This window comes from Cetorhinus maximus, chromosome 31 (assembly GCF_964194155.1).
Source record: "Cetorhinus maximus chromosome 31, sCetMax3.hap1.1, whole genome shotgun sequence".
NCBI classification, from domain to species: Eukaryota; Metazoa; Chordata; class Chondrichthyes; order Lamniformes; family Cetorhinidae; genus Cetorhinus; species Cetorhinus maximus.
The window spans coordinates 5,699,852-5,727,108 of record NC_135909.1 but is presented as its reverse complement, the minus strand read 5'-3'; the positions used below and the strand labels follow the sequence as shown (position 1 = coordinate 5,727,108).

Below are 27,257 nucleotides of genomic sequence, written 5' to 3'. Positions count from 1 at the left end.
CTCTGGGCCGCCATTTGCTCCCTCGGCGCTCGCCCAACCCAGCCTTGGGAATAAAAGTCTAAATCCTCGTCCCGAAACGAAAGACGCTCGCCGCGTTTTTAGTTTTGTGCGTCTCTTCCTCTTGCATTTTTGTTTCGTTTTTGCTTCTCTTCCTCCGGTGAAGTCGGCTCTTCGCCTTTCCCTTCCCACCCCCCCCGCCACACCCCCAACCTCACACACACACACACACACACCCCCGCACCCCTCCCTCCCCCAAAACCCACCCCAACCCCACTCCTCCCCACCCCCCCAACCTGTCCCCACCCCCACCCTCCCCTCGGGCTTCTTCAGACATAGTACTCTTTGTCTTTGTTCTTTTTGCTCTTGGTCATACTCTTGGCGGCTGGGGTCTGCTTCTCCTTGACGATGGTGCCGTTGGTCTGCGCCGAGTTGCTGATGTAGTTGCGGCTCTGGTCCACCTGGTAGGACCCCTCGTCTCGGTTGCGGTACTTGTACATGGCGTAGAGGAGGATCAGGATGCAGAGGGCCGCGGCGGCCACTATGCCCACCACCATGCCGGTCGTGCTGCTGGACTCGCGGATCACCTCCACCGCCCCCGGGGGTCCGCCCGCCGCCGGGCCGGTCGGGTTGGCTGTGAGCACATGGTGAAAATCGGGGGGAGAGGTTACCGCCGGGTACTGGGCCTGGGTCTTCCGCTTGCGCTCGGGGGCCGTCGGCAGCGGGGGGAGGACCAGCTCGGGGTTGGGCCGGGGGCTCTCCCGGGTGTTCAGCTTGCCGGCCGGGAGCTTGCGAATCATGTCCGGGGAGGAGGAGGAGGAGGAGGAGGAGGAGGTAGAAATCAAGACGTCGGGGGGCAAGGTGGACCCGCCCGAGGGCCCCGGCCGCCTGTCCGGCCGGTAGCCCCTGGACTTAGAGAGCTTGGGGTCGCCCAGCGGGGTGCGGTCGGTGACCAGGGGGAAGGTGGCGTAGAAGTCCTCGTCGTCCGTCGGGGGGAAGCTGGAGTCGAAGACCTCGCCTGAGCCGTAGCCCGACACCACCGTCAGGTCCTCGCAGTCCTCGTCCTGCTCCAAGCGGCAGGGCAGGCCCGCCTCGGGGGTCAGGGCCAGCGGCTCCCCGGTGGTGGTCTCGACGGCGCCGAGGAAGGGCCGGTAGGTGGGGGGGGGCGCGGGGATGAAGGGCGAGCGGGTGACAACGGCCGGGATTTCGAGCGCGTCCTCCGTGATAATGGGGAATATGAGCTCGCCGCCTAGGAGAGAAAAAGAGAGAGAGAGAGAGACGGGGGTGGGGGGTTTGGGGGAAAAAAGAGAAGGGGGGGGGTGGGGGAAGAGAGAGCCAGTGAGAACCGAGAGGTGAAAGGTCAGCATAGCAAAAAGAACATTTAAATCGAAAAGAAAAAGAACTGCTTGGCGAGAATATCTAATTTTAACTCTGAAGCTTTTTTTTGTTATATAATTTTTCTTAAAAAACATACTAACATCTCTTGCCGGTTTTTTTTTTGCCATCATTTTAAGAAAAAGATGTTTAAAATACAACATCAAACTTTCCACTACCAAAAAAAAAACAAGGAAACGCCTTTTCTTAGCCTTAAAGGTGTATTTGTCTTTTTTTTTTCTTTCCCGCTCTTTAAAGTAAAGAATCCTAAAAAACGTGACGTTTACAAAGAAAATAGCAGACCACGGAATCAGGCAACTTACATCAATAAATTGGCCCCATGATATATGCATGAAGAAAAAAAATTACAAAAACAAAGTTGTATAAGAATGTCCTGGGAAAAGTTCAGTTTTTCTTTCTTTCTCTCTTTCTCTTTCTCTCTATCTTTCTTTTTTTTTATTCGCTACATATCCCGAGACTCGGTTCTCTTCATTTATTATTATTTCTCTCTCTCTCTCTCTTTTTTTTTTAAAGAAACCAACGCTCGCTGCTGAAATTGAGAGTCGCACGCTTACGCTTCTGTCCTTTTTCTGCTTCCCCCCACCCCCACCACCCATCCCCCGGGCAACAACCCCCCCCCCACCACCCCGTCCCTTTTCGATCCCCCCCCCACCCGCCCCCACTCCCACTCCCTCGTTTTCCCGTTCTTAGCCGGGGTGTTCGGGTAGGGTGGTGGTGGTCAATTATTAGTCGTCGTCGTCCCCTTGAATTGGACAGCGCCCGCTGAACAATCCTGATCGCGCCAGGATTGACCCCGCAACCACCTGCAACCCGATTGAGGATTGTCTAGACGGTTTACCAGACCGATACCTGGAATTGTTGGGGTGGGGTGGGGCGGGTTTGTCTCGCGAGGAGAGGTTGGCAAAGCTCTGCTTGTATCCACTGGAGTTTAGGAGAGTGAGAGCGACTTGATTGAAACCTATAAGATCCTGAGGACATTTTACTGGGTGGATGTGGGGTGAGGGGAGGGGGGCGAACGCGGTTTAGTTCCTCGCAACGAACCTCAACTCCCCACCCCCTCAGCTCTGCGACTGCGTGTTGCATCACAGACGAGGACGAACCCCCTCGCTACCCCCAACCCTACATCGCAGGTGAGGATGACACCACCCACCACCCCCATATGTGGATGGGGCTTATGCATTGGTGATCTACTAGAGGGAGACACGCTCTAGTGCGAGACTGAGTGGACGCTTGATTACTGCGAGAATGAGTGGACACTGTATCACTGGGAGACTGAGTGGACACTGTATCACTGGGAGACTCAATGGGCACTGTATCACTGGTGAACTGAGTATACACTGTATCACTGGGAGACTGAAGAGGATCACTGGGAGACTGAGTGGACACTGTATCACTGGGAGACTGAGTGGGCACTGTATCACTGGGGGACTGAATAGACACTGTATCACCGGGAGACTGAGTGGACACTGTGTCACTATAGGTGGTTGGGTGGAGTGGACACTGTATCACTGGGAGACTGAGCGGACACGGTGTCACTGGGAGACTGAGAGGACACTATATCACTGGGGGACTGAGTATACACTGTATCACTGGGAGACAGAATATGATCACTGGGAGACTGAGTAGATACTGTATCACTGGTAGACAGAGTGGACACTGTGTCACTGGGAGACTGAGTAGACACTGTGTCACTGGGAGACTGAGTGGACACTGTATCACTGGGAGACAGAGTGGACACTGTGTCACTGGGAGACTGAGTAGACACGGTGTCACTGGGAGACTGAGTGGACACTGTATCACTGGGAGACTGAAGAGGATCACTGGGAGACTGAGTGGACACTGTATCACTGGGAGACTGAGCGGACACGTCGTCACTGGGAGACTGAGTGGACGCTATATCAACGGGAGAGTGAGTGGACGCTGTGTCACTGGGAGTCTGAGTGGATACTTTATCACTGGGAGACTGAGTGGACACTGTGTCACTGGGAGAATGAATAGACACTGTATCACTGGGAGACTGAGTGGACACTATTTCACTAAGAGACTGAGTGGACACTTGATTACTGCGAGAATGAGTGGACACTGTATCACTGGGACACTGAGTGGACACTGTGTCACTGGGAGACTGAGTGGACACTGTATCACTGGGAGACTGAGTGGACACTGTGTCACTGGGAGACTGAGTGGACACTATCACTGGGACACTGAGTGGACACTGTGTCACTGGGAGGTTGAGTGGACACTGTGTCACTCGGAGACTGATCAGACACTGAATCACTGGGAGACTCAGTGGGCAATGCGTCACTGGGGGACCGAGTGGATACTGAATCCCTGGGAGACTCAGTGGGCACTGTATCACTGGGAGACTGACTGAACACTATCACCGGGAGACTGAGTGGGCACTGTATCACTGGGACTATGGGTGGACACTGTGTCACTGGGAGACTGAATAGAAACTTTATCACTGGGAGACTGAGTGGACACTGTGTCACTATAGGAGGCTGGATTGAGTGGACACTGTATCACTGGGAGACTGAATAGACACTGTATCAGTGGGAGACTGAGTGGACACGTTGTCACTGGGAGACTGAGTGGACACGTTGTCACTGGGAGACTGAGCGGACACTTTATCACCGGGAGACTGAGTGGACGCTGTGTCACTGGGTGACTGAGTGGATACTTTATCACTGGGAGACTGAGTGGACACTGTGTCACTGGGAGACTGAGTAGACACTGTGTCACTGTGAGACTAGCTGGACACAGTGTCACTACAGGAGGCTGGGTTGAGTGGACCCTGTATCACTGGGAGAGTGAGTGGACACGCTGTCACTGGGAGACTGAGTGGACACTGTGTCACTGGGAAACTGAATAGATACAGTATCACCGGGAGACTGAGCAGACACGCTGTCACTGGGAGACTGAGTGGACACTATATCACTGGGAGACTGAGCGGACACGCTGTCACTGGGAGACTGAGTGGACACTATATGACTGGGAGACTGGGTGGTTGCTTGATTACTGCGAGAATGAGTGGACATTGTATCACTGGGACACTGAGTGGACACTGTGTCACTGGGAGACTGAGTGGACACTGTATCACTGGGAGACTGAGTGGACACTGTGTCACTGGGAGACTGAGTGGACACTTCATCACTGGGAGACTGAGTGGGCACTATCACTGGGACACTGAGTGGACACTGTGTCACTGGGAGGTTGAGTGGACACTGTGTCACTCGGAGACTGATCAGACACTGAATCACTGGGAGACTCAGTGGGCAGTGTATCACTGGGGGACCGAGTGGATACTGAATCACTGGGAGACTCAGTGGGCATGGTATCACTGGGGGACTGAGTGGATACTGCATCACTGGGAGACTCAGTGGGCACTGTATCACTGGGGGACCGAGTGGATCCTGAATCACTGGCAGACTCAGTGGGCACTGTATCACTGGGAGATTGACTGAACATTATCACCGGGAGACTGAGTGGGCACTGTGTCACTGGGAGACTGAGTGGGCACTATCACTGGGACACTGAGTGGGCACTGTGTCACTGGGAGGTTGAGCAGACACTGAATCACTGTGAGACTCAGTAGGCACTGTATCACTGGGGGACCGAGTGGATACTGTATCACTGGGAGTATGGGTGGACACTGTGTCACTGGGAGACTGAATAGACACTGTATCACTGGGGGACTGAGTGGACACGTTGTCACTGGGAGACTGAGTGGACACTATATCACCGGGAGACTGGGTGGACGCTGTGTCACTGGGTGACTGAGTGGATACTTTATCACTGGGAGACTGAGTGGACACTGTGTCACTGGGAGACTGAGTGGACACTGTGTCACTGGGAGACTAGCTGGACACAGTGTCACTACAGGAGGCTGGGTTGAGTGGACCCTGTATCAGTGGGAGAGTGAGCGGACACGGTGTCTCTGGAAGATTGAGTGGACACTATATCACTGGGATACTGAATGGACACTGTGTCACTATAGAAGGCTGGGTTGAGTGGACATTGTATCACTGGGAGACTGAGTGGACACTGTGTCACTGGGAGACTGATCAGACACTGAATCACTGGGAGACTCAGTGGGCACTGTATCACTGGGGGACCGAGTGGATACTGAATCCTTGGGAGACTCAGTGGGCACTGTATCACTGGGAGACTGACTGAACACTATCACCGGGAGACTGAGTGGGCACTGTATCACTGGGAGTATGGGTGGACACTGTGTCACTGGGAGACTGAATAGAAACTTTATCACTGGGAGACTGAGTGGACACTGTGTCACTATAGGAGGCTGGATTGAGTGGACACTGTATCACTGGGAGACTGAATAGACACTGTATCAGTGGGAGACTGAGTGGACACGTTGTCACTGGGAGACTGAGTGGACACGTTGTCACTGGGAGACTGAGCGGACACTTTATCACCGGGAGACTGAGTGGACACTATATGACTGGGAGACTGGGTGGTTGCTTGATTACTGCGAGAATGAGTGGACATTGTATCACTGGGACACTGAGTGGACACTGTGTCACTGGCAGACTGAGTGGACACTGTATCACTGGGAGACTGAGTGGACACTGTGTCACTGGGAGACTGAGTGGACACTTCATCACTGGGAGACTGAGTGGGCACTATCACTGGGACACTGAGTGGACACTGTGTCACTGGGAGGTTGAGTGGACACTGTGTCACTGGGAGACTGATCAGACACTGAATCACTGGGAGACTCAGTGGGCACTGTATCACTGGGGGACCAAGTGGGTACTGAATCACTGGGAGACTCAATGGGCACTGTATCACTGGGGGACCGAGTGGATACTGAATCACTGGGAGACTCAGTGGGCACGGTATCACTGGGGGATTGAGTGGATACTGTATCACTGGGAGTCTGGGTGGACACTGTATCACTGGGAGACTGAATAGACACTGTATCACTGGGAGACTCAATAGACACTGTATCACTGGGAGACTGAGTGGACACTATATCACCGGGAGACTGAGTGGACACTGTGTCACTGGGTGACTGAGTGGATACTTTATCACTTGGATACTGAGTGGGCACTGTGTCACTGGGAGACTGAGTGGGCACTGTGTCACTGGGAGACTGAGTGGATACTGTATCACTGGGAGACTAGCTGGACACTGTGTCACTACAGGAGGCTGGGTTGAGTGGACCCTGTATCTGTGGGAGAGTGAGCGGACACGGTGTCTCTGGAAGACTGAGTGGATACTGTGTCACTGGGAGACTGAATAGACACTGTATCACCGGGAGACTGATGGACACTGTGTCACTATAGGAGGCTGGGTTGAGTGGACACTGTATCACTGGGAGACTGAGCGGACACGGTGTCACTGGGAGACTGAGTGGACACTGTGTCACTGGGAGACTGAGTGGACACTGTATCACTGGGAGACTGAGTAGACACTGTGTCACTGGGAGACTGAGTGGACACTGCATCACTGGGAGACTGAGTCGGCACAATCACTGGGACATGAGTAGACACTGCATCACTGGGAGTCTGGGTGGACACTGTATCACTGGGAGACTGAATAGACACTGCATCACTGGGAGACTGAGTGGACACTATATCACCGGGAGACTGAGTGGACACTGTATCACTGGGAGACTGAGTGGACACTGTGTCACTGGGAGACTGAGTGGACACTATCAGTGGGACACTGAGTGGACACTGTGTCACTGGGAGGTTGAGTGCACACTGTGTCACTCAGAGACTGATCAGACACTGAATCACTGGGAGACTCAGTGGGCACTGTATCACTGGGAGACTGAGTGGATATTGAATCACTGGGAGACTCAGTGGGCACTGTATCACTGGGGGACCGAGTGGATATTGAGTCACTGGGAGACTCAGTGGGCACGGTATCACTGGGGGACTGAGTGGATACTGTATCACCTGGAGTCTGGGTGGACACTGTATCACTGGGAGACTGAATAGACACTGTATCACTGGGAGACTGAGTGGACACGTTGTCACTGGAAGACTGAGTGGACACTATATCACCGGGAGACAGAGTGGACGCTGTGTGACTGGGTGACTGAGTGGATACTTTATCACTGGGAGACTGAGCAGACACTGTGTCACTGGGAGACTGAGTAGACACTGTGTCACTGGGAGACTAGCTGGACACTGTGTCACTACAGGAGGCTGGGTTGAGTGGACCCTGTATCAGTGGGAGAGTGAGCGGACATGGTGTCTCTGGAAGACTGAGTGGACACTGTGTCACTGGGAGACTGAGTGGACACTGCACCACTGGGAGACTGAGTGGGCACTATCAGTGGGACACTGAGTGGACACTGCATGACTGGGAGGTTCAGTGGACACTGTGTCACTGGGAGTCTGGGTGGACACTGTGTCACTGGGAGTCTGGGTGGACACTGTATCACTGGGGGACTGAATAGACACTGTATCACTGGGAGACTGAGTGGACACTATATCACTGGGAGACTGAGTGGACACTGTATCACTGGGAGACTGAATAGACACTGTATCACTGGGAGACTGAGTGGACACTAGATCACTGGGAGACTGAGTGGACTCTGTATCACTGGGAGACTGCATGGGCACTATCAGTGGGACACGGAGTGGACACTGCGTCACTGGGAGGTTGAGTGGACACTGTGTCAATCGGAGACTGATCAGACACTCAATCACTGGGAGACTCAGTGGCCACTGTATCACTGGGATTCTGGGTGGACACTGTATCACTGGGAGACTGAATAGACACTGTATCACTGGGAGACTGAGCGGACACGTCGTCACTGGGAGACCGAGTGGACGCTGTGTCACTGGGAGACTGAGTGGATACTTTATCACTGGGAGACTCAGTGGACACTGTGTCACTGGGAGACTGAGCGGACACGTCGTCACTGGGAGACTGAGTGGACGCTATATCAACGGGAGAGTGAGTGGACGCTGTGTCACTGGGAGTCTGAGTGGATACTTTATCACTGGGAGACTGAGTGGACACTGTGTCACTGGGAGAATGAATAGACACTGTATCACTGGGAGACTGAGTGGACACTATTTCACTAAGAGACTGAGTGGACACTTGATTACTGCGAGAATGAGTGGACACTGTATCACTGGGAGACTCAGTGGGCACTGTATCACTGGGGGACTGAGTATACACTGTATCACTGGGAGACAGAACACGATCACTGGGAGACGGAGTGGACACTGTATCACTGGGAGACTGAGTGGACACTATATCACTGGGAGACTGAGCGGACACGCTGTCACTGGGAGACTGAGTGGACACTATATGACTGGGAGATTGGGTGGTTGCTTGATTACTGCGAGAATGAGTGGACATTGTATCACTGGGACACTGAGTGGACACTGTGTCACTGGGAGACTGAGTGGACACTGTATCACTGGGAGACTGAGTGGACACTGTGTCACTCGGAGACTGATCAGACACTGAATCACTGGGAGACTGAGTGGGCAGTGTATCACTGGGGGACCGAGTGGATACTGAATCACTGGGAGACTCAGTGGGCACGGTATCACTGGGGGACTGAGTGGATACTGCATCACTGGGAGACTCAGTGGGCACTGTATCACTGGGGGACCGAGTGGATACTGAATCACTGGCAGACTCAGTGGGCACTGTATCACTGGGAGATTGACTGAACATTATCACCGGGAGACTGAGTGGGCACTGTATCACTGGGAGACTGAGTGGGCACTATCACTGGGACACTGAGTGGGCACTGTGTCACTGGGAGGTTGAGCAGACACTGAATCACTGTGAGACTCAGTAGGCACTGTATCACTGGGGGACCGAGTGGATACTGTATCACTGGGAGTATGGGTGGACACTGTGTCACTGGGAGACTGAATAGACACTGTATCACTGGGGGACTGAGTGGACACGTTGTCACTGGGAGACTGAGTGGACACTATATCACCGGGAGACTGAGTGGACGCTGTGTCACTGGGTGACTGAGTGGATACTTTATCACTGGGAGACTGAGTGGACACTGTGTCACTGGGAGACTAGCTGGACACAGTGTCACTACAGGAGGCTGGGTTGAGTGGACCCTGTATCAGTTGGAGAGTGAGCGGACACGGTGTCTCTGGAAGATTGAGTGGACACTATATCACTGGGATACTGAATGGACACTGTGTCACTATAGAAGGCTGGGTTGAGTGGACATTGTATCACTGGGAGACTGAGTGGACACTGTGTCACTGGGAGACTGATCAGACACTGAATCACTGGGAGACTCAGTGGGCACTGTATCACTGGGGGACCAAGTGGGTACTGAATCACTGGGAGACTCAATGGGCACTGTATCACTGGGGGACCGAGTGGATACTGAATCACTGGGAGACTCAGTGGGCACGGTATCACTGGGGGATTGAGTGGATACTGTATCACTGGGAGTCTGGGTGGACACTGTATCACTGGGAGACTGAATAGACACTGTATCACTGGGAGACTCAATAGACACTGTATCACTGGGAGACTGAGTGGACACTATATCACCGGGAGACTGAGTGGACACTGTGTCACTGGGTGACTGAGTGGATACTTTATCACTTGGATACTGAGTGGGCACTGTGTCACTGGGAGACTGAGTGGGCACTGTGTCACTGGGAGACTGAGTGGATACTGTATCACTGGGAGACTAGCTGGACACTGTGTCACTACAGGAGGCTGGGTTGAGTGGACCCTGTATCTGTGGGAGAGTGAGCGGACACGGTGTCTCTGGAAGACTGAGTGGATACTGTGTCACTGGGAGACTGAATAGACACTGTATCACCGGGAGACTGATGGACACTGTGTCACTATAGGAGGCTGGGTTGAGTGGACACTGTATCACTGGGAGACTGAGCGGACACGGTGTCACTGGGAGACTGAGTGGACACTGTGTCACTGGGAGACTGAGTGGACACTGTATCACTGGGAGACTGAGTAGACACTGTGTCACTGGGAGACTGAGTGGACACTGCATCACTGGGAGACTGAGTCGGCACAATCACTGGGACATGAGTAGACACTGCATCACTGGGAGTCTGGGTGGACACTGTATCACTGGGAGACTGAATAGACACTGCATCACTGGGAGACTGAGTGGACACTATATCACCGGGAGACTGAGTGGACACTGTATCACTGGGAGACTGAGTGGACACTGTGTCACTGGGAGACTGAGTGGACACTATCAGTGGGACACTGAGTGGACACTGCGTCACTGGGAGGTTGAGTGGACACTGTGTCACTCAGAGACTGATCAGACACTGAATCACTGGGAGACTCAGTGGGCACTGTATCACTGGGAGACTGAGTGGATATTGAATCACTGGGAGACTCAGTGGGCACTGTATCACTGGGGGACTGAGTGGATACTGTATCACCTGGAGTCTGGGTGGACACTGTATCACTGGGAGACTGAATAGACACTGTATCACTGGGAGACTGAGTGGACACGTTGTCACTGGAAGACTGAGTGGACACTATATCACTGGGAGACAGAGTGGACGCTGTGTGACTGGGTGACTGAGTGGATACTTTATCACTGGGAGACTGAGTAGACACTGTGTCACTGGGAGACTGAGTAGACACTGTGTCACTGGGAGACTAGCTGGACACTGTGTCACTACAGGAGGCTGGGTTGAGTGGACCCTGTATCAGTGGGAGAGTGAGCGGACATGGTGTCTCTGGAAGACTGAGTGGACACTGTGTCACTGGGAGACTGAGTGGACACTGCACCACTGGGAGACTGAGTGGGCACTATCAGTGGGACACTGAGTGGACACTGCATGACTGGGAGGTTCAGTGGACACTGTGTCACTGGGAGTCTGGGTGGACACTGTGTCACTGGGAGTCTGGGTGGACACTGTATCACTGGGGGACTGAATAGACACTGTATCACTGGGAGACTGAGTGGACACTATATCACTGGGAGACTGAGTGGACACTGTATCACTGGGAGACTGAATAGACACTGTATCACTGGGAGACTGAGTGGACACTAGATCACTGGGAGACTGAGTGGACTCTGTATCACTGGGAGACTGCATGGGCACTATCAGTGGGACACGGAGTGGACACTGCGTCACTGGGAGGTTGAGTGGACACTGTGTCAATCGGAGATTGATCAGACACTCAATCACTGGGAGACTCAGTGGCCACTGTATCACTGGGAGTCTGGGTGGACACTGTATCACTGGGAGACTGAATAGACACTGTATCACTGGGAGACTGAGCGGACACGTCGTCACTGGGAGACCGAGTGGACGCTGTGTCACTGGGAGACTGAGTGGATACTTTATCACTGGGAGACTCAGTGGACACTGTGTCACTGGGAGACTGAGCGGACACGTCGTCACTGGGAGACTGAGTGGACGCTATATCAACGGGAGAGTGAGTGGACGCTGTGTCACTGGGAGACTGAGTGGACGCTATATCAACGGGAGAGTGAGTGGACGCTGTGTCACTGGGAGACTGAGTGGATACTTTATCACTGGGAGACTGAGTGGACACTGTGTCACTGGGAGAATGAATAGACACTGTATCACTGGGAGACTGAGTGGACACTATTTCACTAAGAGACTGAGTGGACACTTGATTACTGCGAGAATGAGTGGACACTGTATCACTGGGAGACAGAACACGATCACTGGGAGACGGAGTGGACACTGTATCACTGGGAGACTGAGTGGACACTGTGTCACTGGGAGACTGAGTAGACACGGTGTCACTGGGAGACTCAGTAGGCACTGTATCACTGGGGGACTGAGTAGACACTATCACTGGGAGACTCAGTGGGCACAATATCACTGGGGGACCGAGTGGATACTGTATCACTGGGATTCTGGGTGGACACTGTATCACTGGGAGACTGAATAGGCACTGTATCACTGGGAGACTGAGTGGACACTGTATCACTGAGAGACTGAGTGGACACTGTATCACTGAGAGACTCAGTGGGCACGGTATCACTGGGGGACTGAGTGGATACTGTATCACTGGGAGTCTGGGTGGACACTGTATCACTGGGAGGTTGAGTGGACACTGTGTCACTCAGAGACTGAGTGGACACGTTGTCACTGGAAGACTGAGTGGACACTATATCACCGGGAGACTGAGTGGACACTGTGTCACTGGGTGACTGAGTGGATACTTTATCACTTGGATACTGAGTGGGCACTGTGTCACTGGGAGACTGAGTGGGCACTGTGTCACTGGGAGACTGAGTGGATACTGTATCACTGGGAGACTAGCTGGACACTGTGTCACTACAGGAGGCTGGGTTGAGTGGACCCTGTATCTGTGGGAGAGTGAGCGGACACGGTGTCTCTGGAAGACTGAGTGGATACTGTGTCACGGGGAGACTGAATAGACACTGTATCACCGGGAGACTGATGGACACTGTGTCACTATAGGAGGCTGGGTTGAGTGGACACTGTATCACTGGGAGACTGAGCGGACACGGTGTCACTGGGAGACTGAGTGGACACTGTGTCACTGGGAGACTGAGTGGACACTGTATCACTGGGAGACTGAGTAGACACTGTGTCACTGGGAGACTGAGTGGACACTGCATCACTGGGAGACTGAGTCGGCACAATCACTGGGACATGAGTAGACACTGCATCACTGGGAGTCTGGGTGGACACTGTATCACTGGGAGACTGAATAGACACTGCATCACTGGGAGACTGAGTGGACACTATATCACCGGGAGACTGAGTGGACACTGTATCACTGGGAGACTGAGTGGACACTGTGTCACTGGGAGACTGAGTGGACACTATCAGTGGGACACTGAGTGGACACTGCGTCACTGGGAGGTTGAGTGGACACTGTGTCACTCAGAGACTGATCAGACACTGAATCACTGGGAGACTCAGTGGGCACTGTATCACTGGGAGACTGAGTGGATATTAAATCACTGGGAGACTCAGTGGGCACTGTATCACTGGGGGACTGAGTGGATACTGTATCACCTGGAGTCTGGGTGGACACTGTATCACTGGGAGACTGAATAGACACTGTATCACTGGGAGACTGAGTGGACACGTTGTCACTGGAAGACTGAGTGGACACTATATCACTGGGAGACAGAGTGGACGCTGTGTGACTGGGTGACTGAGTGGATACTTTATCACTGGGAGACTGAGTAGACACTGTGTCACTGGGAGACTGAGTAGACACTGTGTCACTGGGAGACTAGCTGGACACTGTGTCACTACAGGAGGCTGGGTTGAGTGGACCCTGTATCAGTGGGAGAGTGAGCGGACACGGTGTCTCTGGAAGACTGAGTGGACACTGTGTCACTGGGAGACTGAGTGGACACTGCACCACTGGGAGACTGAGTGGGCACTATCAGTGGGACACTGAGTGGACACTGCATGACTGGGAGGTTCAGTGGACACTGTGTCACTGGGAGTCTGGGTGGACACTGTGTCACTGGGAGTCTGGGTGGACACTGTATCACTGGGGGACTGAATAGACACTGTATCACTGGGAGACTGAGTGGACACTATATCACTGGGAGACTGAGTGGACACTGTATCACTGGGAGACTGAATAGACACTGTATCACTGGGAGACTGAGTGGACACTAGATCACTGGGAGACTGAGTGGACTCTGTATCACTGGGAGACTGCATGGGCACTATCAGTGGGACACGGAGTGGACACTGCGTCACTGGGAGGTTGAGTGGACACTGTGTCAATCGGAGATTGATCAGACACTCAATCACTGGGAGACTCAGTGGCCACTGTATCACTGGGAGTCTGGGTGGACACTGTATCACTGGGAGACTGAATAGACACTGTATCACTGGGAGACTGAGCGGACACGTCGTCACTGGGAGACCGAGTGGACGCTGTGTCACTGGGAGACTGAGTGGATACTTTATCACTGGGAGACTCAGTGGACACTGTGTCACTGGGAGACTGAGCGGACACGTCGTCACTGGGAGACTGAGTGGACGCTATATCAACGGGAGAGTGAGTGGACGCTGTGTCACTGGGAGTCTGAGTGGATACTTTATCACTGGGAGACTGAGTGGACACTGTGTCACTGGGAGAATGAATAGACACTGTATCACTGGGAGACTGAGTGGACACTATTTCACTAAGAGACTGAGTGGACACTTGATTACTGCGAGAATGAGTGGACACTGTATCACTGGGAGACAGAACACGATCACTGGGAGACGGAGTGGACACTGTATCACTGGGAGACTGAGTGGACACTGTGTCACTGGGAGACTGAGTAGACACGGTGTCACTGGGAGACTCAGTAGGCACTGTATCACTGGGGGACTGAGTAGACACTATCACTGGGAGACTCAGTGGGCACAATATCACTGGGGGACCGAGTGGATACTGTATCACTGGGATTCTGGGTGGACACTGTATCACTGGGAGACTGAATAGGCACTGTATCACTGGGAGACTGAGTGGACACTGTATCACTGAGAGACTGAGTGGACACTGTATCACTGAGAGACTCAGTGGGCACGGTATCACTGGGGGACTGAGTGGATACTGTATCACTGGGAGTCTGGGTGGACACTGTATCACTGGGAGAATGAATAGACACTGTATCACTGGGAGACTGAGCAGACACATCGTCACTGGGAGACTGAGTGGACCCTATATCACCGGGAGACTGAGTGGACACTGTGTCACTGGGAGACTGAGTGGATACTTTATCACTGGGAGACTGAGTGGACACAGTGTCACTGGGGGACCGAGTGGATACTGTATCACTGGGAGACTGAGTGGACACTGTGTTACTGGGAGACTGAGTAGAAACTGTGTCACTGGGAGACTGAGTGGACACTGTGTCACTATAGGAGGCTGGATTGAGTGGACACTGTATCACTGGGAGACTGAATAGACACTGTATCACTGGGAGACTGAGTGGACACTGTGTCACTGGGAAACTGAATAGATACAGTATCACTGGGAGACTGAGCAGACACGCTGTCACTGGGAGACTGAGTGGACACTATATCACTGGGAGACTAAGCGGACACGCTGTCACTGGGAGACTGAGTGGACACTGTGTCACTATAGAAGGCTGGGTTGAGTGGACATTGTATCACTGGGAGACTGAGCGGACACGGTGTCACTGGGAGACTGAGTGGACACTATATGACTGGGAGACTGGGTGGTTGCTTGATTACTGCGAGAATGAGTGGACACTGTATCACTGGGACACTGAGTGGACACTGTGTCACTGGGAGACTGAGTGGACACTGTATCACTGGGAGACTGAGTGGACACTGTGTCACTGGGAGACTGAGTGGACACTATCACTGGGACACTGAGTGGACACTGTGTCACTGGGAGGTTGAGTGGACACTGTGTCACTCGGAGACTGATCAGACACTGAATCACTGGGAGACTCAGTGGGCACTGCGTCACTGGGGGACCGAGTGGATACTGAATCCTTGGGAGACTCAGTGGGCACTGTATCACTGGGAGACTGACTGAACACTATCACCGGGAGACTGAGTGGGCACTGTATCACTGGGAGTATGGGTGGACACTGTGTCACTGGGAGACTGAATAGAAACTTTATCACTGGGAGACTGAGTGGACACTGTGTCACTATAGGAGGCTGGATTGAGTGGACACTGTATCACTGGGAGACTGAATAGACACTGTATCAGTGGGAGACTGAGTGGACACGTTGTCACTGGGAGACTGAGTGGACACGTTGTCACTGGGAGACTGAGCGGACACTTTATCACAGGGAGACTTGCTGGACACAGTGTCACTACAGGAGGCTGGGTTGAGTGGACCCTGTATCACTGGGAGAGTGAGCGGACACGGTGTCTCTGGAAGACTGAGTGGACACTGTGTCACTGGGAAACTGAATAGATACAGTATCACCGGGAGACTGAGCAGACACGGTGTCACTGGGAGACTGAGTGGACACTATATGACTGGGAGACTGGGTGGTTGCTTGATTACTGTGAGAATGAGTGGACATTGTATCACTGGGACACTGAGTGGACACTGTGTCACTGGGAGACTGAGTGGACACTGTATCACTGGGAGACTGAGTGGACACTGTGTCACTGGGAGACTGAGTGGACACTGTATCACTGGGAGACTGAGTGGACACTGTGTCACTGGGAGACTGAGTGGACACTGCATCACTGGGAGACTGAGTGGGCATATCACTGGGACACTGAGTGGACACTGTGTCACTGGGAGGTTCAATGGACACTGTGTCACTCGGAGACTGATCAGACACTGAATCACTGGGAGACTCAGTGGGCAGTGTATCACTGGGGGACCGAGTGGATACTGAATCACTGGGAGACTCAGTGGGCATGGTATCACTGGGGGACCGAGTGGATACTGAATCACTGGGAGACTCAGTGGGCACTGTATCACTGGGAGACTGAGTGGGCACTATCACTGGGACACTGAGTGGGCACTGTGTCACTGGGAGGTTGATCAGACACTGAATCACTGGGAGAATCAGTAGGCACTGTATCACTGGGGGACCGAGTGGATACTGTATCACTGGCAGTATGGGTGGACACTGTGTCACTATAGGAGGCTGGATTGAGTGGACACTGTATCACTGGGAGACTGAGCGGATACGTTGTCACTGGGTGACTGAGTGGATACTTTATCACTGGGAGGCTGAGTGGACACTGTGTCACTGGGAGACTGAATAGACACTGTATCACTGGGAGACTGAGTGGACACGTTGTCACTGGGAGACTGAGCGGACACTACATCACCGGGAGACTGAGAGGACGCTGTGTCACTGGGTGGCTGAGTGGATACTTTATCACTGGGAGACTGAGTGGACACTGTGTCACTGGGAGACTGAGCAGACACGCTGTCACTGGGAGACTGAGTGGACACTATATCACTGGGAGACTGAGCAGACACGCTGTCACTGGGAGACTGAGTGGACACTATATGACTGGGAGACTGGGTGGTTGCTTGATTACTGCGAGAATGAGTGGACATTGTATCACTGGGACACTGAGTGGACACTGTGTCACTGGGAGACTGAGTGGACACTGTATCACTGGGAGACTGAGTGGACACTGTGTCACTGGGAGACTGAGTGGACACTGCATCACTGGGAGACTGAGTGGGCACTATCACTGGGACACTGAGTGGACACTGTGTCACTGGGAGGTTGAGTGGACACTGTGTCACTCGGAGACTGATCAGACACTGAATCACTGGGAGACTCAGTGGGCAGTGTATCACTGGGGGACCGAGTGGATACTGAATCACTGGGAGACTCAGTGGGCACAGTATCACTGGGAGACTCAGTGGGCACTGTATCACTGGGGGACCGAGTGGATACTGAATCACTGGCAGACTCAGTGGGCACTGTATCACTGGGAGATTGACTGAACATTATCACCGGGAGACTGAGTGGGCACTGTGTCACTGGGAGACTGAGTGGGCACTATCACTGGGACACTGAGTGGGCACTGTGTCACTGGGAGGTTGAGCAGACACTGAATCACTGTGAGACTCAGTAGGCATTGTATCACTGGGGGACCGAATGGATACTGTATCACTGGGAGTATGGGTGGACACTGTGTCACTGGGAGACTGAATAGACACTGTATCACTGGGGGACTGAGTGGACACGTTGTCACTGGGAGACTGAGTGGACACTATATCACCGGGAGACAGAGTGGACGCTGTGTCACTGGGTGACTGAGTGGATACTTTATCACTGGGAGACTGAGTGGACACTGTGTCACTGGGAGACTGAGTGGACACTGTGTCACTGGGAGGCTAGCTGGACACTGTGTCACTACAGGAGGCTGGGTTGAGTGGACCCTGTATCAGTTGGAGAGTGAGCGGACACGGTGTCTCTGGAAGATTGAGTGGACACTATATCAGTGGGATACTGAATGGACACTGTGTCACTATAGAAGGCTGGGTTGAGTGGACATTGTATCACTGGGAGACTGAGCGGACACGGTGTCACTGGGAGACTGAGTGGACACTGTATGACTGGGAGACTGGGTGGTTGCTTGATTACTGCGAGAGTGAGTGGACATTGTATCACTGGGACACTGAGTGGACACTGTGTCACTGGGATACTGAGTGGACACTGTATCACTGGGAGACTGGGTGGTTGCTTGATTACTGCGAGAATGAGTGGACATTGTATCACTGGGACACTGAGTGGACACTGTGTCACTGGGAGACTGAGTGGACACTGTATCACTGGGAGACTGGGTTGTTGCTTGATTACTGCGAGAGTGAGTGGACATTGTATCACTGGGACACTGAGTGGACACTGTGTCACTGGGAGACTGAGTGGACACTGTGTCACTGGGAGACAGAGTGGACACTGTGTCACTGGGAGACTGAGTGGACACTGCATCACTGGGAGACTGAGTGGGCACTATCACTGGGAGGTTGAGTGGACACTGTGTCACTCGGAGACTGATCAGACACTGAATCACTGGGAGACTCAGTGGGCACTGTATCACTGGGGGACCAAGTGGGTACTGAATCACTGGGAGACTAAGTGGGCACTGTATCACTGGGGGACCGAGTGGATACTGAATCACTGGGAGACTGAGTGGACACTGTATCACTGGAAGACTGAGTGGACACTATATCACCGGGAGACTGAGTGGACGCTGTGTCACTGGGTGACTGAGTGGATACTTTATCACTTGGATACTGCATGGGCACTGTGTCACTGGGAGACTGAGTGGGCACTGTGTCACTGGGAGACTGAGTGGACACTGCATCACTGGGAGACTGAGTCAGCACAATCACTGGGACATGAGTAGACACTGCATCACTGGGAGTCTGGGTGGACACTGTATCACTGGGAGACTGAATAGACACTGCATCACTGGGAGACTGAGTGGACACTATATCACCGGGAGACTGAGTGGACACTGTATCACTGGGAGACTGATTGGACACTATCAGTGGGACACTGAGTGGACACTGCGTCACTGGGAGGTTGAGTGGACACTGTGTCACTCAGAGACTGATCAGACACTGAATCACTGGGAGACTCAGTGGGCACTGTATCACTGGGAGACTGAGTGGATATTGAATCACTGGGAGACTCAGTGGGCACTGTATCACTGGGGGACCGAGTGGATACTGAGTCACTGGGAGACTCAGTGGGCACGGTATCACTGGGGGACTGAGTGGATACTGTATCACCTGGAGTCTGGGTGGACACTGTATCACTGGGAGACTGAATAGACACTGTATCACTGGGAGACTGAGTGGACACGTTGTCACTGGGAGACTGAGTGGACACTATATCACCGGGAGACTGAGTAGACACTGTGTCACTGGGAGACTGAGTAGACACTGTGTCACTGGGAGACTAGCTGGACACTGTGTCACTACAAGAGGCTGGGTTGAGAGGACCCTGTATCAGTGGGAGAGTGAGCGGACACGGTGTCTCTGGAAGACTGAGTGGACACTGTGTCACTGGGAGACTGAATGGACACTGCATCACATGGAGACTGAGTGGGCACTATCAGTGGGACACTGAGTGGACACTGCATCACTGGGAGGTTCAGTGGACACTGTGTCACTGGGAGTCTGGGTGGACACTGTGTCACTGGGAGTCTGGGTGGACACTGTATCACTGGGAGACTGAATATACACTGTATCACTGGGAGACTGAGTGGACACTATATCACTGGGAGACTGAGTGGACACTGTATCACTGGGAGACTGAATAGACACTGTATCACTGGGAGACTGAGTGGACACTATATCACTGGGAGACTGAGTGGACACTGTATCACTGGGAGACTGCATGGGCACTATCAGTGGGACACTGAGTGGACACTGCATCACTGGGAGGTTCAGTGGACACTGTGTCACTGGGAGTCTGGGTGGACACTGTGTCACTGGGAGTCTGGGTGGACACTGTATCACTGGGAGACTGAATAGACACTGTATCACTGGGAGGCTGAGTGGACACTATATCACTGGGAGACTGAGTGGACACTGTATCACTGGGAGACTGAATAGACACTGTATCACTGGGAGACTGAGTGGACACTATATCACTGGGAGACTGAGTGAACACTGTATCACTGGGAGACTGCATGGGCACTATCAGTGGGACACGGAGTGGACACTGCGTCACTGGGAGGTTGAGTGGACACTGTGTCAATCGGAGATTGATCAGACACTCAATCACTGGGAGACTCAGTGGCCACTGTATCACTGGGAGTCTGGGTGGACACTGTATCACTGGGAGACTGAATAGACACTGTATCACTGGGAAACTGAGCGGACACGTCATCACTGGGAGACCGAGTGGACGCTGTGTCACTGGGAGACTGAGTGGATACTTTATCACTGGGAGACTCAGTGGACACTGTGTCACTGGGAGAATCAGTGGGCACTGTATCACTGGGAGACTGAGTGGACACTGTATCACTGGGAGACTGAATGGGCACTATCACTGGGACACTGAGCGGGCACTGTGTCATTGGGAGGTTGAGTGGACACTGTGTCACTCGGAGACTGATCAGACACTGAATCACTGGGAGACTCAGTGGGCACTGAAAGACTGGGGTACCGAGTGGATACTGTATCACTGGGAGTATGGGTGGACACTGTGTCACTGGGAGACTTAGTGGACACTATATCACCGGGAGACTGAGTGGACGCTGTGTCACTGGGTGACTGAGTGGATATTTTATCACTGGGAGACTGAGTGGATACTTTATCACTGGGAGACTGAGTGGACACTGTGTAACTGGGAGACTGAGTAGTCACTGTGTCACTGGGAGACTAGCTGGACACAGTGCCACTACAGAAGGCTGGGTTGAGTGGACCCTGTATCACTGGGAGAGTGAGCGGACATGGTGTCTCTGGAAGACTGAGTGGACACTGTGTCACTGGGAAACTGAATAGATACAGTATCACCGGGAGACTGAGCAGACACGCTGTCACTGGGAAACTGAGTGGACACTATATCACTGGGAGACTGAGTGGACACTGTGTCACTGGGAGGCTAGCTCGACACTGTGTCACTACAGGAGGCTGGGTTGAGTGGACCCTGTATCAGTTGGAGAGTGAGCGGACACGGTGTCTCTGGAAGATTGAGTGGACACTATATCAGTGGGATACTGAATGGACACTGTGTCACTATAGAAGGCTGGGTTGAGTGGACATTGTATCACTGGGAGACTGAGCGGACACGGTGTCACTGGGAGACTGAGTGGACACTGTATGACTGGGAGACTGGGTGGTTGCTTGATTACTGCGAGAGTGAGTGGACATTGTATCACTGGGACACTGAGTGGACACTGTGTCACTGGGAGACTGAGTGGACACTGTGTCACTGGGAAACTGAATAGATACAGTATCACCGGGAGACTGAGCAGACACGCTGTCACTGGGAAACTGAGTGGACACTATATCACTGGGAGACTGAGCGGACACGCTGTCACTGGGAGACTGAGTGGACACTGTGTTACTGGGAGACTGATGGAAACTGTGTCACTATAGGAGGCTGGATTGAGTGGACACTGTATCACTGGGAGACTGAGCGGACACGGTGTCACTGGGAGACTGAGTGGACACTGTATCACTGGGAGACTGAGTGGACACTGTGTCACTGGGAGACTGAGTGGACACTGTGTCACTGGGAGACTGAGTAGACACTGTTTCACGGGAGAATCAGTGGGCATAGTATCACTGGGGGACTGAGTGGATACTATCACTGGGAGACTGAGTGGACGCTGTATCACTGGGAGACTGAGTGGGCACTATCATTGGGACACTGAGTGGACACTGTGTCACTGGGAGGTTGAGTGGACACTGTGTCACTCGGAGACTGAGCAGACACTAAATCACTGGGAGACTCAGTAGGCACTGTATCACTGGGGGACCGAGTGGATACATTATGACTGGAGGACTCAGTGGGCACTGTATCACTGGGGAACTTATTGGATTCTGTATCACTGGGAGACTAGGTGAACACTGTGTCACTACAGGAGGCTGGGTTGTGTGGACCCTGTATCAGTGGGAGAGTGAGCGGACATGGTGTCACTGGGAGACTGAGTGGGCACTATCTGTGGGACACTGAGTGGACATTGTGTCACTGGGAGGTTGAGTGGACACTGTGTCACTCGGAGACTGATCAGACACTGAATCACTGGGAGACTCAGTGGCCACTGTATCACTGGGAGTCTGGGTGGACACTGTATCACTGGGAGACTGAATAGACACTGTATCACTGGGAGACTGAGTGGGCACTGTGTCACTATAAGAGGCTGGATTGATTGGACGCTGTGTCGCTGGGAGACTGAGTGGACACTGTATCACTGGGAGACTGAGTAGACACTGTGTCACTTGGAGAATCAATGGGCACTGTATCACTGGGAGACTGAGTGGACACTGTATCACTGGGAGACTGACTGAACACTAGCACCGGGAGACTGAGTGGGCACTGTATCACTGGGAGACTGAATGGGCGCTATCACTGGGACACTGAGTGGGCACTGTGTCACTGGGAGACTGAGTGGACACTGTGTCACTGGGACACTGAGTGGGCACTGTGTCACTGGGAGGTTGAGTGGACACTGTGTCACTGGGAGACTGAGCAGACACTGAATCACTGGGAGACTCAGTAGGCACTGTATCACTGGGGGACCGAGTGGATACTGTATCACTGGGAGTACGGGTGGACACTGTGTCACTGGGAGACTGAATAGACACTGTATCACTGGGAGACTGAGTGGACACGTTGTCACTGGGAGACTGAGTGGACACTATATCACCAGGAGACAGAGTGGACGCTGTGTGACTGGGTGACTGAGTGGATACTTTATCACTGGGAGACTGAGTGGACACTGTGTCACTGGGAGACTGAGTGGGCACTGTGTCACTCGGAGACTGAGCAGACACTAAATCACTGGGAGACTCAGTAGGCACTGTATCACTGGGGGACCGAGTGGATACTTTATCACTGGCAGACTCAGTGGGCTCTGTATCACTGGTGAACTGAGTGGATACTGTATCACTGGGAGACTAGGTGGACACTGTGTCACTACAGGAGGCTGGGTTGAGAGGACCCTGTATCAGTGGGAGAGTGAGCGGACACGGTGTCTCTGGGAGACTGAGTGGACACTATATGACTGGGAGACTGAGTGGACACTGTGTCACTGGGAGACTGAGTGCACACTGAATCACTGGGAGACTCAGTGGGCACTGTATCACTGGGAGACCGAGTGGATACTGTATCACTGGGAGACTCAGTGGGCACGGTATCACTTGGGGACTGAGTGGATACGGTATCACTGGGAGTCTGGGTGGACACTGTATCACTGGGAGACTGAATAGACACTGTATCACCAGGAGACCGAGTGGATACTTTATCACTGGGAGACTGAGTGGACACTGTGCCACTGGGAGACTGAGTAGACACTGTGTCACTGGGAAACTGATTGGACACAGTGTCACTGGGAGACTGATTGGACGCTTTGTCTCTGGGAGACTGAGTGGACACTGTATCAATGGGAGACTCAGTGGACACTTTGTCACTGGGAGTCTGAGTGGACACTGAATCACTGGGAGACCGAGTGGACACTGTATCACTGGGAGACCGAGTGGACACTGTATCAGTGGGGGACTGAGTGGAAACTGTGTCACTGGGAGACTGATTGGACACTGTGTCACTGGGAGATTGAGTGGACACTGTGACACTGGGAGACTGGGTTGAGTGGACATTGTGTCACTGGGAGAGTGGGTTGTGTTGACACTGTGTCACTGGGAGATTGGTTTGGGTGGACACTGTGTCACTGGGAGACTGTGGACACTGTGCCACTGGGAGACAGGGTTGAATGGACTCTGTGTCACTGGGAGAATGGGTTGGATTGACAATGTGTCACTGGGTGTCTGGGTTGAGTGTACACTCTGTCACTGGCTGTCTTGGTTGAGTGGACACTGTGTCTCTAGGAGACTGGGTTGAGTGGGCACTGTTTCACTGGGTGTCTGGGTTGAGTGGGCACTGTTTCACTGGGTGTCTGGGTTGAGTGGACACTTTGTCACAGGGACACTGGTTTGGGTGGACACTTTGTCACTATCCGAGACTGGTTTAGGTGGACACTGTGTCACTGGGAGACTGGTTTGGGTGGATACTGTGTCACTGGGTGTCTGGGCTGATTGGACACTGTGTCACTAGGTATCTGTGCTGATTGGACACTGTGTCACTGGGTTGTGTGGACATTGTCACTATTGGAGGCTGAGTTGAGTGTACACTGTGTCTATTGGAGACTGGTTTGCGTATACACTGTGTCACTGGGAGACTGGGTTGAGTGGACATTGTGTCACTGGGAGAGTGGGTTGAGTTGACACTGTGTCACTGGGAGACTGGTTTGGGTGGAAACTGTGTCACTATCGGAGACTGGGTTGTGTTGACACTGTGTCACTGGGAGTTTGGTTCGGGTGGACACTGTGTCACTGGGAGAGAGGGTTGAATGGACACTGTGTCACTGGGAGTCTGGGTTGAGTGGACACTGTGTTACAGGGAGACTGGGTTGAGTGGACACTGTGTCACTGGATGTCTGGGCTGAATGGACAATTTGTCATCGGGAGACTGGGTTGAGTGGACACTGTGTCACTGGGAGACTGGGTTGAGTGGACACTGTGTATCTGGATGTCTGGGCTGAATGGACAATTTGTCATCGGGGGACTGGGTTGAGTGGACACTGTGTTACTGGGTGTCTGGGTTGAGTGGACACTTTGTCACTGGCAGACTGGGTTGAGTGGACACAGTGTCACTGGGTGTCAGGGCTGATAGGACACTGTGTCACTGGGTGTCTGGGTTGAGTGGACACTTTGTCACTGGGTGACTGTGTTGAGTGGACACTGTGTCACTGGGACACTGTGTTGAGTGGACACTGTATCACTGGGAGCCTGGGTTGAGTGGGTACTGTGTCACTAGGAGTCTGGGTTGAGTGGACACTGTGTCACTGGGACACTGGGTTGAGTGGACACTGTCACTGGGTGTCGGGGCTGATAGGACACTGTGTCACTGGGTGTCTGTGTTGAGTGGACACTTTGTCACTGGGAGACTGGGTTGAGTGGACACTGTGTCACTGGGACACTGGGTTGAGTGGACACTGTATCACTGGGAGAATTAATTGAGTGGGCACTGTGTCACTGGGACACTGGGTTGAGTGGACACCGTGTCACTGGGAGACTGGGATGAGTTGACACTGTGTCACTTTGAGACTGGGTTGAGTGGACACTGTGTCACTAGGAGACTGGTTTGGGTGGACGCTGTGTCACTGGGAGACTGGGTTGAGTGGGTACTGTGTCACTGGGAGACTGGGTTGAGTGGGCACTGTGTCACTAGGAGACTGGGTTGAGTGGACACTGTGTTATTTGGAGACTGGGTTGAGTGGACACTGTGTCACTGGGGCACTGGTTCGAGTGGACACTGTGTTAATGGGAGACTGGATTCAGTAGACATTGTGTCACTGGGAGACTGGGTTGAGTTGACACTGTATCACTGGGAGACTGGTTTGGGTGGACACTGTGTCACTGGGAGACTGGGTTGAGTGGAAATTGTGTCACTGGGAGAGTGGGTTGAGTTGACACTGTGTCACTGGGAGACTGGTTTGGTTGGACACTGTGTCACTATCGGAGTCTGGGTTGTGTTGACACTGTATCACTGGGAGGCTGGGTTGGGTGGACACTGTGTCTCTGGGAGACTGTGTGGACACTGTGTCACTGGGACAGAGGGTTGATTGGACAATGTGTCACTAGTAGACTGCGTTGCGTGGACACTGTGTCACTAGGAGACTGGGTTGAGTGGACACTGTGTCACTGGGTGTCTGGGCTGATTGGACACTGTGTCACTAGGTTGAGTGGACATGGTCACTATTGGAGACTGAGTTGAGTGGCCACTGTGTCATTTGGAGACAGGTTTGAGTGGACACTGGGACACTGGTTTGGGTGGACACTGTGTCACTGGGAGACTGGATTGAGTGGACATTGTGTCACTGGGAGAGTGGGTTGTGTTGACGCTGTATCACTGGGAGACTGGTTTGGGTGGACACTGTGTCACTGGGAGACTCGTTTGGGTGGACACTGTGTCACTGGGAGACTGGGTTAAGTGGACATTGTGTCACTGGGAGAGTGGGTTGCATTGACACTGTGTCACTGGGAGATTGGTTTGGGTGGACACTGTGTCACTGGGAGACTGTGGACACTGTGCCACTGGGAGACAGGGTTGAATGGACTCTGTGTCACTGGGAGACTGGGTTGGATTGACACTGTGTCACTGGGTGTCTGGGTTGAGTGGACACTCTGTCACTGGTTGTCTTGGTTGAGTGGACACTGTGTCTCTAGGAGACTGAGTTGAGTGGGCACTGTTTCACTGGGTGTCTGGGTTGAGTGGGCACTGTTTCACTGGGTGTCTGGGTTGAGTGGACACTTTGTCACAGGGACAGTGGTTTGGGTGGACACTTTGTCACTGGGAGACTGGGATGAGTTGACACTTTGTCACTATCCAAGACTGGTTCGGGTGGACACTGTGTCACTGGGAGACTGGTTTGGGTGGACACTGTGTCACTGGGTGACTGGGTTGCGTGGGCACTGTGTCAGTGGGTTGTGTGGACATTGTCACTATTGGAGACTGAGTTGAGTGGACACTGTGTCATTTGGAGACTGTGTTGAGTGGACACTGTGTCACTGGGGCACTGGTTTTGGTGGACTCTGTGTTAATGGGAGACTGGGTTGAGTGGACATTGTGTCACAGGGAGAGTGGGTTGAGTTGACACTGTGTCACTGGGAGACTGGGTTGAGTGGACATTGTGTCACTGGGAGAGTGGGTTGAGTTGACACTG

The 27,257-nt window shown here is 53.1% G+C and overlaps 1 protein-coding gene across 1 annotated transcript in view; it reads right to left on the bottom strand.

The window, feature by feature from the left end:
• Positions 1-326: 326 nt before the first annotated feature.
• Positions 327-27,257, bottom strand: part of nrxn2b (neurexin 2b) — a 1,731,499-nt gene continuing 1,704,568 nt past the window's right edge. Inside the window, exon 22 of the mRNA XM_078532738.1 lies at positions 327-1,246. Within this exon, the coding sequence (XP_078388864.1) occupies positions 327-1,246 (920 nt within the window). The remainder of the gene's footprint in view (positions 1,247-27,257) is intronic.